A 19,912-nucleotide genomic window follows, 5' to 3' on the forward strand; every position below is an offset into this window, starting at 1 on the left:
TTAATAGTCACAAAGGGCTGAATACATTTTGTATTTCAATCCTTGGAGACAAACCTTACAGTTCAAATCAATATCAACATGTCCTTATCCTACTTGTCTCTACTTCAGCAAGTTGAGAGGGATTTTTATGATAAAGCCATCATCCTGCCTTTGCATGCAGGACTCATTATCATGGCTAATTCTGCATTCTACCAAGAAGCACCCTGCAGAAAGGAAGCACCATGAAAACAAAAAGCAGCCCACCTTGAGCCAAGGCAGTGTTGCATGGCCAGGCAGCCCTTAGCAACCTGAAGCCAGACAGAGCCCTGGTGTGATAACAGAGAGCAAACACAAGCAAAGATGCTAGTGGCTTGTTTACAGAATGTCATCAGGTGCTTCTAGTGAAAAAAGAGGGCTTCAAAGGTGGGTGGATGACTCCCTGTTAAACAAGAGCAGAGTAGCATTTTCAAACAATATATTTAATAACATCCCTGTATCTCGAAACCTGTAAATGTGACAAGAATTCCAGTATCGTGCAGGAGGAGCTCAAGTACTTCGGTTTCGTTTCATCTCCTGTCTTGGAACAGGACGTGCAACCACCCTTTCAATCCGCAGCTTTTGGCAGGGACGTATGTGAACGTGTTCGGCTAAGCAGCAGAATTAAGGCGTTATCACTAGATGGCACTATGGCTTCTGCCACAGATGTCTCTACCTGGTTTTCAGATCTGCCCTGAAAGGGCATCCTACCCTGCCTGAAGTCACAGAAATTCATCCTGGCGTCGCCAGGGGGAGTGACAGTGGCAATCCTGGGCACTAGAATCCTGCATTAATGGTGGGTTAAAAGGCAACTGGGTTTTTAAACTTTGTGCAAACTTCATCAAAGCATTTTTCGGTCTGAGAAAAATGGAAGTTGGCACCTGATCCAGTCACTGGGCTGAACATTCACATTTTTAAGCATTCTGAGAATAAGTGATGTTGCCAAACATCCATTCAAAATTCCAAGTTTAGGTTAAAAATGGAATTTTAAAAATAAAGAATTATTACTGTTTAGTGTTTTTGTTCCCTGCTGGTTTCCCATCGTTTAGGGGGGAAACAGCTGTAACTTGGTACTTTGAAAGTGAAGAAACTTCCAAGTGGAAGTTCAGACTTTAAAGTGTTTTCCACATTTTCCTTCTGATTCTAGAAGGGAGCTTTAAGAGAAATATCAGTGTTAAAGATAAAATCACAGCTATTAACATAGCCTTATTTTCCCAATTTTATATCAGCATTGTTTGATTAATACCAGCAAATTTATTGCTGACTGAAGAATAAAAACCGTTGGAGAAAGACACAACACCCTGGGTGTAATAAAAATAGTTATTAGATGTTGGAAATGATGAAGAAATGGCATGTGAGATGTATGTATGCATGATCTCTGCTGTAGGAGTTTATTTATTTCTCAGGAAATGTAAACAATTTCAGATTGTTGTAAAATATAGAGTGAGATGTTACTGTGAATCATTCACATCAAAGCATAGCTGAAGCCCAAATAAGTACTCTCAGGCAAAGAAAACTGGCTTTTCTTGTATTTCAAGAAAAGAAATGCACATTTTCAGACTTTTTCTGTTCCTGCCCAAGTAACTCATAACAGTATTTTCACTGTAGCATGTTATAAACACTGCACTAGTGTAAGATAAATTCACTCAAATACTGGTTTCTCATGGCTGCCTTTGAGATTCTTTAAGACAGAGTTCTTATTTGCTTGGTTCACAGGGGTAGTAAGTAGCTTATCACCATCACCAGATAGGGTCTGTTCCATCTAACTCTCCTCTTCAGGTGAGCTGCAGAATACAATAGAGGAAAAGCTTGAGAAGGAAGGAGATGGGAGGGACCTAGTAAACATGATTTTAAAATATAGGGAAAAGTCACCTGTGAACCAGATGTGCTTTCAGAAGAAAAAAAATTAAAAAGTAGTATCTAAATTTAAAGTTGCCTTTAACAGAGATTCAGGAGCTGCCACTGAAGGAATCCTTTAGGATAGCAGTATTTAACTGGGCATGGCATTTATGGGCACAAGTAAAGCAGCAGGCGTTACAAGTGCACTAGATGTGGGTTAATACACTTCAGAAAAATCAGTGGAGCTACAAGGCAATGTGCTGGAGAAACCATAGTATCTAAAAAATGGAGGGGTGTCTATTGTTTTAACAGACAGCAGTGGATGTGGGTTTCTGGCTGTTAATCCCATCTCATATGACCTGGGGCAAACTAGATAATCTGTATTTAAAATACAGTACTATTGCTTTAATGGTGGAGGGAGCTGCAGACTGGAAAGCAGGATGCATAATAAAGTATGCTGTGTTTATTCCATGCATACTGAACTCTGAGTAACCCTCGCAGTAGAAGGAGTTCCCCTGGCAGGCCAAGTGGGGAGTTTCGCCTTTCTCTAGCTCTGCAGCTTTGTGCATTTGCTTCAGTAACCATTGATGATCCAGATACAGAGATGCTGACATAACAGAAGAGAAGATGCATGAAAATAAGGTTGTGAAATTGTTGTATCTTAAGGAGGTAAAAAAACCAACTTGTCTTCCATGTTGGAAATCAGAAAAGGTTGTGTTGGCATTTTCAGTAGGAATAATCTGTTTCAGAATCAAAAGATGTATTTCAGTTGTTGGAATGACCTAGAAAGTCTTCTTTTCAGACATAGGAAACACATATCTGCATTTCTAAATGGGGAATTGTCTTATTGAAGCTGAAAGTTAACCCCTTGCTAGCACCCACTGCTTGCCTGCATTTTTCATCTCAAGGATCATGGGTAATTTCAGCAATATATTAAAGAGAATGCTCTGGGTATCCCAAACCAGGGGAAAGAGGGGAGGGGAGTAGGACCACTGTCAAAGTGCAGTTATTATAAGGCACTGCCATATAGTGCACTAATGGATTTGAAAACAAAGTTTGGGGTGTTTAAAAATATATTTGTTTTAGAGCAAAGAAAAACCAAATATTTTTTGTTTTTCCAGGACTAACTGTGACTTTTAAAAAATCCAAAAGCAGCATGGTATGTAAAAAATATTATTCCAACAACAACAAAAAATTAATGTATAAACTCTGTATAAATGTAGGTTGAACAGAGATAATGTAATTCAGCATCTACGCTGCAAGTATTTTCAAAGGAGGCAGCTTGATAAAACCAGCTTGGCCATGGATATGGGAGCAATTTAGACTAGACATAGTGCTGGAGTTATCTGAGACCCCTACGTGTGTCTCTGGATTGCTGTCACTCCCTTTCAGCACCCCGATTCTTAAAACTAAAGGAAAAACAAGGAAAGGAGAGAAGCTCTTGGTGTCTTTGTTCTTCCTTGAAACTGTACTTAAAACTAACAATTTTTTCTTTAAACAGTGTAAGGTAGAAACAGAAACAAGTGGAAAAATTGTAAGTCCCTGTGCTTCAAATGTCTTCTTTTAAAATGCTCTTCACCAAGGTGAAGAAATCTTACCTGCTAAGTAACTCTGACAGTTCTGTAAAGTCCTGAACACTTTCAATTCCTGTTAGATTCTCAGTTACTACAACAAAAAAAGTGTCTTGCAAGACTAAATAGTAGTCTTTTATTAAATAGATAATGTTTGTTGTTAGAAGTCCATCATTTCCTTCAGCATTATCCATAGTCTAGAAACTGGTAGCATATGCTTAATGAGCCAATACTGTGAGTAGAATTGAGAAAGGGAAGTAATCAGCTTGTTTTTTTTTTTTTAAGAATTTTCCATTTTCAATGTTCCTTATATTATGCCTCTGTAGATTTTTAAAGCCTTTCTCTCTTGTGTAGCAGACAGCACTTAATGTTGTATTGTTTTATAGCAAAATTTATTTGGAAGGAAACAGGGCAGCTCTTGGCAGAATTTATCTAGAAAAACAAAACAGGGTGTTACATGATTGTTCCTTATTGACTTCAGTAAACTTAAAGGCAAGCTCTGTGCAGCATTTCTGCAAGAAAGCCTAAATCTACATCACAGCCACTAAACCATCAGTTGTTATTTTCTTAGGTGGAGCAAAGCATCCTGTGCTCACTGCAGTGCAGTGAGTGCTGCCTGCTAGAATGCAGTCAGAGGGAATGTGGGGAGTAGGGGTAACACAGGGAACTGTGCTGGTTAATTTGGTGCATATGAAACTGGTATCAGCAGGTTGTCCAGCTACCATGAGAGCCCTGCTGCCACCAGAGTCCATGCACAGCCCTGTTTATGCTGCAGAAGCAGGGTGAGTTCCTGGAACAGAGTCCTGGCTTCATCCCACGTTCATCCTGCTGCCTTTAAGCCTAATTTGAACAAATTACCATACAAATCTTGTAGGTAAGTGTAGCTGTAGAGAAGAGACTTCCAGAGCATGATAACTTCCAAATACATAGTAGCTAAGAAAGAATTTGATCCTTTTTTCTCTTTTCTTGGGGGTGGTGCTGGTGTGTGGTGGTGAGAGCCTGTTGCCTCCAGTTGCCCTCCCTACTATCAGTTGCCACCAATTTGAATTGCAGGTAGAGTGCAAAAAATCAGAGGCTTTCCTCTCGTTTTGGTGATGGCTGAGGATTGTTCAGAAGACCACAACCACGTGACAGAAATCTACAAATCAGACTAGATTACCTTGAAGATAAACTCCCATTCAGAGCTGTGTTGTCCTGATATGCGTCAGCAAGTACAATCATGTAGATACTATCAAGTAATAAAATCTTTACAACACATCACATGAACTGTGTAGATAAAGGAGAGATTACTGTTGGGTTTTGGTTAGAAAAGTCCAAAAGAGAAGTTGTAATGATTCCTATCTTTAGGGTTGCCAGTTACTAACCTTATTAAAACCATAGTTAATTTCTGTTAGGGACTTTAATATAAATATATGGAACAAAGAAATAACATAGAGGGACTATCTTTAACTCTGTTTGCATGTACCAGAAGACTCTGCAGATAAGGTTGAATTATATCTTTTATTATAGCAACTTTTAAAAATTGTCTGTATTAGACCAAAACCATTTTGATTCTAGATGGTCCATAGTGGTTCTTAATCCAAAGATGATATTTCAGAGAAGACTTAACAGTTCTGTGTAAGCCAAAATGATAGTAGCCAAAATTAGTTTTACTGTGCATTTTCAGATTATGTGAGTCAAAACTGGCATAAAAATGATGGAGTTGTTACTAAAACTTAAAAATCAAGACAGCTTCCTATTTCTGCTGTCAGCCCCCATTACCATTGAATTGGATGGAACAATTAGTATTAGATAACTAATTAAAGGGAAGAATCCTGAGGAGATAAAACAGATTCACAAGAACTTGCTGGTATCAAATTTAGTGTCATTTATCTTAACGATCTTAGTTTAAAAGGTGGAGACTGTACTAATTAAACTTCTTGTTGAGCTGGAGGATGGGCTAGGTCCCAGATGCCTCTATTCCAGAAAGGTTATCTGAGTAAACTGCCTGCTACAGTAACAAAGACAAGAATTTGTATAGTGCTATCCATTCTAGAAGAGATTGAAACAGTAACAGAGATGTCCCAGCTCTTTGTTTTAGTGCTTCTGAGTCCAGGACTGCTGATTTGATTTACTTGGACTCTGAAGAGACAACTGGAAATAACAAGTTCAGAGAAATTGTACTGTGGTTCAGCTTGCAGAAAATCTGTTCAGTGAACCTGAACCAGGCACACTCCACTACCTCAATTAGCATGAGCCTATTCCTGCTTTTCCTCTCCAGAACCTTCTTTATAATTATCAGTTTGGACTTCTGAATTCTTTTAATATAGATCATATAACTCAGACCATGATTACAGTGAGTGTTTTTTAGTGGCAGTGTGACCTTGTACCAGTATTCCACCAGCTGCTTGTTCCCTTCCCCATGCCAGTACTTGTAATATGCCAGTACAGCTGTTTGTGTGATCATGGGAGGAACTGAATCAGACCACTGATCCAGCTGAAAACCACCTTTTTATTTTATCTTTGGTATTTTTAATTCAAATCAGGCTCTCACTCTGGTGGCTACACTACTGCAGAGAGGGTTGTGCCAGCACAGAGCAGGAGGCGGCTCCGGAACAGCTGGGAATCACTTGAGCAGTTTAAGCAGCACTGTCATGTCCTCAGGCTGCTCTCAGTCACTGTGTGGTTTGTAGTCACACTAGGCCAGCAAAAGGGCAAGATGATGATGATGATGGTGCCATTCATCTTCCTCTCCTTGTACCTCCTGCTGTAATGACAGGGCCCGACCATGCAATTTGAGACAGTTCAGGGAACTGAATCAGCTGAAAACTGATGAAAACACCTAAAATCTAAGCACTTTTTTTCCTGATTCTATTTTCTCTTCCTTAGGTTTATTTTTCTGTCTGTTTAGTTGCCCAGACCAGACCTCAGCAGTCCCATTGAGGTTGTACTCAGACATCAGGAACACCAGTCAGGGGCAGCAGAAACAAACGTTTCTTACAGAAGATATGCTGGCTTGTACAGCTTGAAAGAATCACTTGGTTATCTTGTTGTCTGGAAACTCCCTTTCTGTTGATGGAAACAGGCTTTTCTATAGAGTATTTTGGCAGGAAACAATCAAACTTCCTTTTAGGGACTCCCAAAAATACTGGATCTTTGGTAGGTCTGTGCTCCCTCCCCTACAAGTGTTTCCACCCTTTGGCTCCTGGTAGGAGCCTCTTTTTCCTGTTTTTGTCATGCAGATCCTACTCATCAGAATGTCCCATCTGGTGTAAGTCTGGTCTGTACTGTCTCACCTGCACAAGTCCTGTAGAGCTGTCTGTGCATTTCTGTTAAGTATTTGGACTCTGTACAAGCATTTGCTTTTCAGTAATTCAGCCACATCTTGTTGGTAATTACTTTTCTCCTGCTTATGAGTTTAGAATAGTAACACCTAGTACTATGTTAAATGGATACTTAATAAGGCAGCATTATAATAGGACTCCCTTGGAATTGCACATTACATTAACACCAAATGACTTCATTCTGAATTCATTATGAATGATTACTCTGAATACCAAAGGAATTAATAGTCATTAGCCATTTACTATGGAGGGTTACTGAATAATTGTCAGATACAGCTGTATTAAGAATTTACAAGCTTTTGTGATCAAGTTTGATTCTGAAGGAATCATTAAGTGTAACTTTCTGTTCACTGGAGAGTTCCTACTTTTATTCTGTATCTGTACTCCTTGTTCAATTGCATTCCAGTTCTAAAAGCCCTTCAAAGATAGTCACTCAGCCTAGTTCATTCACTAATGGAATTACTTTCCTTATCTCCATTTTGTCTTTGAGTGTATCTCACTTGGCTTTATACAACACATCTGAAAGGTTAATAAACTTTAAAGCATGCTGGGAGACATTCAAGGGCAGGGCGACTCCAGCATGACAAAAAGAATGCAAAAGCGTTGTATTTATGACTTCGTGGCAAGTAAATTCTGAAAGTAAAGATATCCAAGGCCTTTGATTTTGTTCCTGAAAGTTCTCTCTGTTCCTCCTAGTGTTTGAAGACTCGGCTGTTTTGCACATCAGAGCTGACTTGGGAGACAGAGGGAATTAACTGCTTCCTTTAGATGAATTTTTCCTTTGGGTGTAAGAGTTTTACTTCTTTGGCAACTTATTAATGCTAACTGTCTGCAACAGCCACACAGCCACACAGTAGCAACTCACGTCATCCTCGTAAATTCAGTGTTGAGCCTGTCTGCATAACCTCTCATTGTCGCCAGTGGTTTTGCTTCCTGCCCATAGTCCTGGCAGAGCACATCTGTGTTCATGTTTGATCAGTGACTCAGGTTTCCAAGCTAGGTAAGCACAACTATGAATGCATGTTCTTGGGCTGGTTTGGATTGGGGTTTTTTTCCCCCCTCGGTGAGACAAATGGTGTGTAAAGCATCTGTGCACCTCAGACTGCACCGAATAAGGTTATGCCATTTCCTTGCATTCTGTCTGCAAACAGTGCTGCTCCATCGAAGCGTGCCCACCCTGACTTGTGCTTGGCTGGGACAGCTGAATCCATTCAGTGGCTTTCACAAACGCCAGTCTGCCACAAAGAGCATTTGCACATAAAGTGAGGTTCATTAAATTGTGCTGACATGTTCCCCCGAATCCAGGGCAGCCAGCATTTTGCCTCTGATCTATAGTGTTTAATTAAATCACTGTGAAGCAGTCCTGTGTCTTACTGATCACCAAGACAGCAATACAAATGTATTTGTGTTTAAGCAGAAGCTGATACTGTTCTGTATGTGTGATGTGTCACTAATGCCATAAACCAATGCTTAGGAAATCCTCTTCATTTAGAACCATGTCCCAGAATGAAACATATGAAGATAATTGCTTGGATAATTTTTCATATATTATGTAAATGACACATTTAATGTGACTCTTACTGAGCTGATTATAACCAGCTCAGGGGAGAGTAACTTTTTTTTCTCCTTCTTACAGTTAGAGACCGAAGGGACCTGCAATCCATCTTGGGGATTCGGTTGTGGTTGGGGCTACCTGCAGACCCTGACATACCCTGGCTGAAGTCAGGGGTTTCCATGGGTGAGGTGGGGGTCTCACTGCTGCCTGGCCTGTGGGCCCTGAACGTTGGCCGCCAGATGGCAGGCAGTCTCCTGCAGAATAAAGGTATTTTATCTGACCCACATAAAGAACAGCTGCATCTTTCCCGGTTGAAAATGACAGTGCCAAATACACTGAAGATAATGGCCACTTAGGAGAACTGCTTTCAGCCTTTACACCTGAAGCTTTTCATTCTTCTGCCTTTCTCTGTTATGATTCTCACCTTGTGCTGGGGAAAGACCTTTTATTTTTCCACTGGTCTCAGTTATAGCTGTTAATTCATTTAGATTTGAGCTGACTTCTGTCAAGCAGAAGTATAATGTAGCCAGTGCTGTTTGCAGCAGTATGCAGGCTCTGTCTTGTAGTAGTAGGAACAGATTAAGTATGTGTAATGTGTTTAAAATACATGTATACACAGACATAAACTTATTCTTTTTTTCACAGGATGATTGTGGAGTGTTTTGTGCTATTTAGTTCAACAAACAGCCCACCAAGGATGAAGCACTGCTGCAGAGGTGTACAAAAGCAACATCGTGTTCTCACAGCTCTGAAGAGGCAGGAAAATAATGAATATTGGAAATGCAAAGTGTGAGTTCATTAAATAGATATTGGTTTTAGCTGAAAGTGAAGAGATTGGGCCTTGGTGACTGACCTTAGTAACTGTGCAAGTGATTGTATCTTCAGTAAAGTCAGAGGGCCTCCATCCTTTATTATTGGAATAAACATTGTCCTGACTCAGTATTTGGAGGAGTCCTTAAAGGCATTCTTCATTCACCAATACATCTGCTATCAAATTTCATTACATTTCATAATTAAAAAAGGCAGGTATTAAACCCAGGATTTACTTCAGAAGAGGTGTGCAGGAGTATGGGTGCAAATTCACAATGCACATTAAAATCTCCTGTGCATGGACTGGTACAGATGATGGTGTGTTTGATTCTGGTCCTGAGCAGCCAGGCAGAGTAAGCAGCTTTATTAACAGCGTAGCCTTTCCTCTACTGTTTGGGTGGATGTTTGCAACCTGCTCTGGAACTCTCATGTACAGTGTAGCATTCAACTCCTTGGAGGTGAATAAACTCGTACAGGGTGTAGCAAGAGTGACCCACCCAGTCAAATAGTTATTCATTGGTAATTTACTGTACTACACACTGGCTCTATGCCCACCACATTCCCACTGCAGGCAAGCTCCAAGTATTGTGTAGTTGCATAGATGTCAGCGTTTCTATATCATAACACAAGACAGCTATCAATAGAATTTGATCTTTATAGAGAGACTGAGTATAAAAACTCAATTGCTGTTTATATAATCTGATTATCTTATCTTTTTCCTGTGTCACAGAACTGTGGCTTTTTCTTATCCAGTTTGATCTATCTTCCAAGGTCCATGTGGTGTTACTACTAAGTTATTGGTGGCATTGTTCCCCAATAAGTTTTATGTAAACGGAACAGTTTATGGCTTGAATTAATTTACCTTCTTCCCAGGGTTGTGCATATCTCTCTGGAACTTTGAGAGCCCAGTGTGACCTGCAGTGCTCAGCTAACCTGAGGACAGCCTCACCAGCCACCCGCCCTCAAACGCACAGCTGGGGCTGGACACTGGGTGTCTTTCAGCACACACAGAGCCACACAGAGAATCGCAGCTAGGGACTCAACTAGGGACTCCTTCAGCCAGTTGTGGGAATCAGCTGCAAAGATTCTCACAGCCCATCAGTGGAGCAAGTGTGAATCTCCCTGGGTGACTGTTTGAGAGTAAATGGTTGCTCAGAGCTCTCAGCGTTTGCTTCTAAGAGCTTGTTTATTATAAGAATGTTTAAATCATTGTGCTGTCCTGTGGATATTGGGTTAATGCCTGCATTTAGGATTTCTTACTTGCTGCATCATCCATTCACGGTATCATAAGCTCTGATAGGTCACTTCTTCTCAGCACTTCAGCTTTCTCATGTATGACATGGCTTGATGATGCTTTCCTCTAAATGGTATTTTATATCTGTGTGTGACTGAAATTCCATGGGGGTTTGCCTCTACTAGTGACATAGATTTTACAGTGTTGCAGCTTAGGTGGTATCTACCTAGCTTTACCATAGCAATAAGAACTCAGGAGTCTATGAATGTGCAACCACTTCACTGTTTTCCATGCTAATGTTGTTTTTCTTTATATAAATGGGGCCTAAGCATCTGGGTCTAACTCGGAAAGCTCCCTTGTCAACTGTCGGTTGTTTCATCCGGCACAAGTGCTGATTGAGTTCAGCTATCTTGGTATTAAGCTGCAGGAATTTTAATTAAAATAACTAAGTGTCAAATATGGTTGAGGGACAGGATAATTATAGACACTTTTAAATCAAAAGTGCAAAGGAAACACTGGTACTGAGACACGTTTCTCTGGTCCTTCCTTGAGTCTTGCGTGTTTGTGATTGATACAGAACCCCCCAGTTTCATCCTTTTCTCCCACACTCCCGTGTTTTGAATGCTAATCACAGGACATGGAGAATGTTCACAGAGGGAAGGTATATGGCTCTCTTCTATTTCAAGTATGGAGACATCCTTTTAATTGCATGCAGACAGCAGATGGTATGGCTTTTGTGGCATCATGAACTCCAGCACAATATAGTCAGGCACTGCACAGCATGGTACAATTTAAAGCTGAGTAAATATGGGGAGAATGAAGGGTTAGGGGTGGGAAGGCAGAAATTCCTAGGGCATTCGTTCCGTTTTTATTTTACAAATTGACCATGATTTTGTTATGCTTCATTCTTGTGCACTTTCTGCATCTGTTCTAGAAAACTGCTTTCCTGCCAGGAACAAACACCCAGACAAAGAATTTTAAAAGGGTTGTTGTCAACTTCAAACATCTGCACTTGAAAGTTTTCGTTCATAGATGTGAGATTTTTGAAGTTACTTTCTCTCAGGCTTCAGAAGAGGAAGTAAGTTTAAAAAAACCCATCTAGAAAGACTAGAGATTCCCAACTAATAAACATGAGGCAAACTCTTTTCCAGTCTGCAGGTATAATCTCTCACAAAACTGACTCAGAATTTTCTGAAGCTTTTTCTGAGCAGAAAGTTATTTTTCATCAGAACTGCCCTTCTCTCCTGATTGAGACTTTTCACCCATCTGTCATTCTGGAATCCCTCTCCTTTTTTTTTTCCCTGTAAGGAAAAGTTTTGAAACTGCAAAAATTTTCCTAAGACAGGAGATGTTTTTCTCTCAAACCTCATATGCCCTATGTATTCTGTAATTGGTTTAATGGTTGTGTAACTTACAGACAGCAGAAGCTTTGCATAAAAGAAAGCAGATTAGTAAGTAAAATTCAAAAAATAATATAAATTGGAGAGGATTTTTTTATTGGGTTGCAATGTACCCTGACAAGTAATATGCCATTAAATATGTGTGTGTGTGTATGTCAAATATATTTTAAGTTTAATAAATTTTAACATGCACCACCCAACAGTTACTGATTTGAGGAGCTGCACACACTGGTATGCTGTGACAAACCAGTTGGGTCCAGGCTGCCTTCTTTCTAGCTCCTGTTGAATTAAATGCTGCTGTGACATAAGCCACATGCAGACACAGGCAGTGTGTAGCCACAGGACCCGTGGGAGGCAGGGTTCACTGAGGGGCATCGTTCTGTCTCAGCTTGGTAGAGCAACTTGCCACCAACCTTCTTTCTCCAACAAGCAGGCTGTAGAGCACAGGCTGAGGCAGTGTACAACTGACAGTATTGGTGATTAGACTGTTAGATGTAGCAACTGTTCTGTTTGTAACCTGTCCCTGAAGTTTCATCCCATTAACTGAAGTTTGTCTCGTTGACAGAATGGAGTGTGGATGTGTCTGGTAATTAGAACTACAGAAATGGTTACACAGAATGCATTCATTTGAAAGTATACTAAGGAAAGCAATGGTGAAGTTTACTGGCCTTGTGTTTTCCATGTTTTTCATGACCCAGCCTACGCTCCTGTTCTGAGTAGTTTCTTGATTCAAAATGCAACATGTTCTTGCATTAGCATGTGGGGTTAAATAGCATTTAAAAAAATTCTTCAGACTTTTATAAAACCAGGGCAAAGTGTATTTTCAGTTCCTTCCTAAATATATTACTTGAAATAAAATTCCAATCTATGATGCTATTTTCATATAACTCCTAGGAATGTTTTTGTTCAGCTTAAAAACTGTTGGTCTGTATCCTCAGCCAGTGGAGCTATGCCAATACACAGCAGCTGGGAGTTTCCTACCCTGCTATCTGTGTGGCAATGGATTCATTAGGCATGGGACATCTCCTGGATGAATTCTAAATTTCCCAGCAGACCCCCTGGCCTTTAACATATGGTTATCTTACATAAACCAGCTCTACTTTTCCAAAATAAGTATATTTTTTTGTCTTTTGTCAAACATTTGCTAAGCAATACAATACACTATTTGTCTCTTGATATTAACATGGTGCCTTGTACTAATCAGATGTAAAGTACATTAGTGTAAAATACTTCCTAATACTTTTTATCTGTATGGAGATAAGGTAAGATGTGCAGATGCAGCAATTTACCCAGAATCTTGTCATTGCCCATATCCTGACAGAATTAGTTACTAATCTGTGAAGCTGTCTTCTTAATTTCATATTTTAACTAATGTAGGGTATGTTTCCAAATAGAGCAAGGCTGTGCTCTCCTGACACTGCTTTGAAGCACTTTCCTCCCTCTTTCACTATAATGTATTTTAGCATTATCCCATCCTGCCTGAAATATCAGTGGAATCTTCAAGGTAAAAGTGTATAACTTTGTTTAAATATGCACTAAAACAAAACCCAAGCTTTTGGCCTTGATTTTTGCTGATCTCCAGATTATTATCAAGGATGTATAATTAAATTATAACCTTGATATTCATAAAGGTCAGTGGCATCTGTGCTAGTGACTCACATAGATCATAAAAGTCTGTTTCCAAGGGGTGTGGGTATAGGTGGGCTGAACAGCTTGGACTGGCTTATAAAAACAAGGGCCTCAAGCCATCTGCACTTATCCATTCTTCATTGTTCCAGCTGCTGTTCTGCTCTACCAGCCACATCTCCAGGGCAACATGGCATTCGCAGGCAAATACGAATTCGAAGGTGATGAGAACTATGACGACTTTGTGACGAAGATTGGTAAGTACCTCTTGGGCTGTAAGTCTTAAAGGTTATAAATTACTTAAACATACTTTTTTTTTTAAAAAAGGTGGGGTTTTTTTCCTGAAATGTACTGAGATCAACAGCAGCTAAGGCTGGGAGGAGTGCTCTGCACATCAGAAAGGATGTTCAGTTTTGTTCTTATAAGCAGCACTGCCAGTCACAGGAAAGAGTCCTGTTCTGCAGAAGCAGTATTCCTTTTCAGTGGCAGCAGAATGAAGGGCCAAGATGTGTACAAGACAGTCACCACAAAGATTGCTTTTTCTGTCCTTTATATTCATTGGTGGGAGTGTAAAGTTCGTGTGAAAATGCTTCTCAGTGTCTTCCACAGCAACAGGTTTCTGTGACTGCTTTCAGAAGACCATGCAAACCTGATTCAGGTTACCCTGTAAGACCTCCTGGGGGCATTATGGTCTGTGCACATAAATTCAGTGCAATACAATAAAGAGCAATAGGCAATTGATAGCACAGGCACCAAGTTTATACATTACTTGCATCTCTGGGTGTCAATTAATTAGAAGGGAACATTTATATATAGCTTGTATCTATAAATTTATTTTGTGTATTGTTTCCCAAGGAAAAGAATGCAAGACCAAAACATTTTACTTTAGCAAATGCATTAATGTACCTATATCTTCCTCTACACTAGTAATTTAAACTCAGAGCTGTGATACATCAATGCCTGAGAACAAGCTTCCTGTTAGCCTGCTTCAGTTCAAATACAGCTGGTAGTCTATTGGATTTGATAACCTGTATGTTTCTATTGATAAAGGACTCCCCAGTGAGAAGATTGAAATGGGAAGGAATTGCAAAATCATCACTGAGGTGGTGCAGAATGGAAATGACTTCACCTGGACACAGCATTTCCCAGGGGGCCGCACCACGACCAACACATTCACGATCGGCAAGGAAGCAGACATGGAGACAATGGGTGGCAGAAAGTTCAAGGTAAATCAATTTAGCTCGTCAGATCTCTGCAGTGTCAAATCTGCATCAAGGCCATTTTCCTCTCTTTTATTTTTTTCCATCTGTTATAACGTAGAAACATCAATTCCCAAACACATCCCCCCCACCCATTTCTTAATGCTCCTGGCAAAATATCTAAATCTGATTTTAAAGAGAGCTAGAGCTTCAGAACTGTACATACTAATAAAAGAAGGAGGGTAGAGAGTCAAGCATCTACTGGTGCCACAGCTCAAGCAAACATAATGCTCATTAAAACTCTCAAAAGCTGTTTGGCAGCTGTGTCGTTGTCCAGCACTATACAGCAAGTGCAGCACACGCTGAGGGGGGTACTGTGATCCTCAGCTCTGCCTGTGCCTGCCAGCAGTGCTCACCTTTTGAAAGCAACAAAAGACCGTGTAAAGTGAAGGGAAAAAAGTAATCTCTGTATCCTCCTCTTTGTTGGAAGTAGAGAGCAACTTGCAGCTTGAGCAGCCTCTGGTGCAAAGGAAGATTACACAATACTGATCTGCTCCTGTCACGGACAAAATTTCAACACCAACCCTGCTATAAACTGTTCAATTTATTAATTTCTCCTCTATTTAGAGATATAAGATAGTTTGGGACAGCAGCTCTGCATTTTTGAGGTGTCCAGAGCCCTCTAATAGCTTACTGGATAAATGTTTTATACATATTGAAGAGATAAGAGAAGCAATTGCAGCAGGGAGCTCGGACAATCTGAGAATCGCAATAGCATTGGATGATTTCCAGAATGCTTTTTAGTCTTACCTCTCTGATTATGAGAGGAGAAAACTTATGTCTTTAGCTTTGAGTAATCTTTGTGAAGCCTGACAGAAAGAATAAGACACAATTCTACTTAGTCAATTTATTCCAAACTTAGCAATTTTGAAATATTACAAATTACATTCTCTTCTTTATGTCTCTGAGGAGTTCAGCAGTCCAAAGCCTATTAAATGGCCAAAGATAGAGGCAGAGCAAACAACTCCTGGAAGCTCTTAGACCAACTGTCACATATTAAAACGTGTGACTGGGATGGGCCAGTGATGTTCACCTCTACAGATCTGAGATGAATTCTTGTGTAGTTAGAGGTAGGAAACTCAGGATCTAGACTTGAGTTTTACATTACTTGTCCACAGTGACTTTGGTGCTGCTTGGAGGCAGTTTATTAATATCTGAGAATACTACTTCAATGTTAACTCACACCATTGTGCCATTTACTTCACTGTTAAAACAAGACAACCACTTAAAACACCAAGTTCTGAATCAGAAGCTTAGTCTGTAGTCAGATCAGTCAGAGCTATGGTTGAGTTTTCTGTTGACATGTATTTTAGGGAATATTTTTCTATTTAAACTGTGAGCATTTACAAACTAAATCACAAGGATTCTAGTCTTGTTTGTGAAGCTGCATGTATAATGAACAACTTTTTAAAAGTAAAAACTTTAACCACCAGGTGTACAGATGTTTACAGTGTATCTGATAATATAAATGCCAGCAACCCCAGGGAACATTAAACCTTTTTCTATTACAGGCAACTGTGAAAATGGAAGATGGGAAAATCGTGGCTGAATTTCCTAACTATCATCACACTGCAGAGATTGCTGGAGGAAAGCTGGTAGAGGTGAGTTCTTAAAAAAACCCCAAAACACAAAACCCAAGGCATCTCAAGAGCAGCAGGATTGAAATTTAGACTTTAAGAAAAAATCTTTCAAGTAAACCAAAACTCTTAAATATCTTTCTCCTTTAATCTAGATAATCTGCAATTTTGTGCAGGTTTAATCAAAAAATGGAAGAAACTTCATACATTTTTGATAAATTTGAAATGTAAATCTTGCATCTTGAGCACAGACACACAGTTTTATAGCTTTAAGACTGGAATATTCCCAAGCTGCCATGTCTTTCACTATATTTGCAGCATCTATGCCTCAAGAATAGAAAAGAATATATGAAAAATTTTCCACCTACTACATACATGGAGTAGTTATTAACTTTGTTTCATTCTTAGAAAATTATCTGGCTGCAGGGCCTCACAGAATTTCTGTAGAGTCCTATTTCTTTAGTCTTACCAAAGGAAAAAAAAACCCTCCACACAAGGGCTGGATTTTGAGTCGCATCCCATTTTACCACGAAAATGGCAATGGAGCTTTGGAAGATTACTGAAACTATAATTCTTATGGTAAAAACCTGTGAAACAGATAAGATTGAGAATCTGACATCATGATGTTTGACAAAAATTTTGGTGAATTGACTTGCCTGTGCCAGTTACATACACCTGAGTGCATCTTCACCAGACTAACCAGGAGTAAATTACTCCATGAAGCACGAAAGGAAAGTGTCAATCATTTGTTACCTCTGGAGAATAATTATCTCACTTGTCTAAAACTGATAACTTGGAGTCAGTGAAGCCACATCTAACCCAGGATACATTTAAGTTCTCTAAATCTGTTTGGAAATTCTGCTGCTTGTATATTTTTGCCCTGTTGATTGCAGAGTCAAGGACATTCAGCTTATTTTCTAGCTATGACATCTACCAAAGGGCAAAGGTTACTTCAGTAAAGGACAGGGTCTGTGAGCCAATCAGCAGGTCTTTTCATTTGTGACATTGAAGCTCTGATAACACTATTCAATCAAACTTTTGGTTTTATCTTTTCCCAGACTTCTGTTGCTTCTGGTGTAGTCTACAAAAGGACCAGCAAGAAGATTGCTTAAAGGCACTCCAGCAGCCAGACACTCTGCCAGTGCACTAAAACCAAACATCAATAAAAATAAATAGAAGGTGCTACTTGTCTCTTCCTCTTTTTCTTTGTACTATGAAGAATTGTTTTGTGAGAGCCCTGTTATCCTCTGTTAATGCTTGCCCCATTCCTAAAGATCTGACATATCCCCACAACATCAGAAAAAAAAATAAAATCATAAGATGCATCAAAGCTCTTCATGCTGCTGCTTCTCCAGTCAAAGTATTTCAGGATATGATACCTACTTGGTATAGTCAAATGTTGCCTACCACCTACTTAATAGAAGCTCCATTCAGCTAGAGAATAGAGCAATACCCTGCCCAAAGCATTCATCAAAATGCAAGATCTGATACAAGTCCTTTGCCCTGTTGCTGGTTGGAGAGCAGAAATTTAGGAACTCGAAAACAAGAAGTCAGTTTATCAGTCAATAAAACATACATTTTCATACTGCTAGCAGAGTTTTATCATTTTCATCAGTATTGCTGCTTGACCCAAATTCTTAGAGGAATTTCTGTTGAAATTCAGCCTCTTAATACTTCAAGATGAAGGGATCTCCCCATTTCAGTTCAAGTCAGCTAGAACATTCCTCTGTGAATAATGGGACTTAGAAGATTTGGATTTAGAATGTGCCCATCACATTTGATGCTTAACCAACCATTCCAAAAGACCTATGGAGTTAGGCACAGGTAGACACTGGGCAACGGTTATATACAAAACTAGAGTTCATACTACAGCTAAAAGATGGTGATGTTTTGTTTGAACCATTTGCACCCACAAGAACTTGGTCTGAAGGAGATGATGCTGATGACACGGTGACTCCCTGCTTTGAAAACAAACCAGAAGCAGTTGCTGCTATTCCTGATTGAAGCAGCAACTACATTTCATGGTGTGACAGTTGTTTTCACATTCTGCATGTGATCAAGTAACTCATTATACAGAGAAGGTTTTGAAAGGAAGGATGGGATTTTGTAAAGCATGTAAGGGATATTTTCACAGGAGAAAAAAACCATTGCTGGAGGACAGTCTTTAGGCTAGTCTTGAAATGGCAGTACAGAGAGCAAAATAAACACCCCCTGAAAACAGCAGAACCAGAAATTTATCACTAATTCATCAACATTTGACTCACATTTGTGAGTAAAAAAATAGCACTAAGCTAAAATTTATAAAGCAACACCTGTACACTTCACTGATGAGTTGATTATAGTGATCAAAGAGCATTCTATCAACTTTACATTGTTTACTACAGTATGTAAAACTTGCTAAAACAAAATGATCAAACAGTGACTTTGACAGTTTTGCAAACACCAAGTTGTGGCTTTCTCACAAATAGGGACATGGTAGTAGCTTCCCTTTCCTGTTTTAAAAAAAACCCAAAACAGCAGAGTGCTAGAGCTGTAAGGTTTTTATAAAAAAATAAATTCATTTTAACCTTTCATAAAAGGTTACATTGATCAATGTTAGGAGATTCTTTTCCATCTTCATGGCTGCTGCAGCTCTTGTCAGGGCTCACTAGTACAGTTTAATTTTACCATCAGCTTTCTCACATTTAGTCACATCTGCAACATCCTTCCATGTTAGGGGGTAAACTAGTGCCCATAACCTGGTTTATATTCTTAGACACATTTCACTGCACGTGCTTTTTCAGCAGCCTTTCTTACTGTGAAGTCTGCCAAGGAATTACAACTTAATCAGCATGTAAAAATTCTGATGTATGATTATGCTGCAACTGCCAGCATCTAACAGCACAAGCCCAAGGTGGGCAGTTTTCCATCCATTTGTTTAAAGATTCACTCAGCTTTGCAGGTCCCTCTGAAAGTAATCACAGCAAAGAGTCTTCAGAAAAGCGTCCTTAGTTTGACTGAACTCTTCTACATTCCTGAGATATATTTTCACAAAAGAAAAATCACATGCAAATGTATTTACCTGGAAATTACATGTGTGCAATTGCCACCATTTAAAGCACTAAACAGCAGCAGTACTGGGACAACTCATTAGCATAAGTGTTTTCCCTTTCAAAGTCTGCTTTTGGGCTTAATCTGTCCCAACCCCACCCATGATACAATGGCACAAAGAATTTAGAACTCAGACAATCTCTGCTTGGAATATACCTTACCAGAAGAAAGACTGAATGTACAACTGTGCAACAAGTTACTGACACATCTATTGCTCATTACCAGTCAAGTGACAAATACACTACAGTCTTCTGAAAATAGAGTTTAATATAAATACAGAACCAACAGAATAGATGAACTAAGTTCTCTAAACTTCTAGACTAACATTTGAAAAGTACTGCCTCTTCATTTCCAGTTTGTATTAAAGAGACAAGACAAAACCAAACCAAACCCAAGAAGGTTCCTCCTGCCTGCTGAGTGGAAGAAATTAACAACAGGATACCAAAAGCTGCATTCTCAGAAGACAGTTATACAAACATACATTAGCATGCAGGCTAATTTTTCCTCTCCACCCTAAAACACCCTTAAAAACAATTATCTAAAAATATAATTTAAAACAGCAGTGTGACAACGTGACTTGGACAAACTGCCCCAAGTCAGTAAAAGCATATTG

The 19,912-nt window shown here is 39.5% G+C and overlaps 1 protein-coding gene across 1 annotated transcript in view; it reads left to right on the forward strand.

The window, feature by feature from the left end:
- Positions 1 to 17,321, forward strand: part of FABP6 (fatty acid binding protein 6) — a gene marked incomplete at both ends in the record, with an annotated part of 41,441 nt that extends 24,120 nt beyond the window's left edge. The window contains 4 exon segments of the mRNA XM_084268797.1: positions 13,526 to 13,630; positions 14,424 to 14,599; positions 16,144 to 16,233; positions 17,268 to 17,321. Of these exon segments, the coding sequence (XP_084124923.1) occupies positions 13,526 to 13,630; positions 14,424 to 14,599; positions 16,144 to 16,233; positions 17,268 to 17,321 (425 nt within the window).
- Positions 17,322 to 19,912: the final 2,591 nt, after the last annotated feature.

The sequence above is a fragment of the Gallinula chloropus genome (genome assembly GCF_964237585.1).
Source record: "Gallinula chloropus genome assembly, chromosome: 10".
Classification (NCBI taxonomy): domain Eukaryota; kingdom Metazoa; phylum Chordata; class Aves; order Gruiformes; family Rallidae; genus Gallinula; species Gallinula chloropus.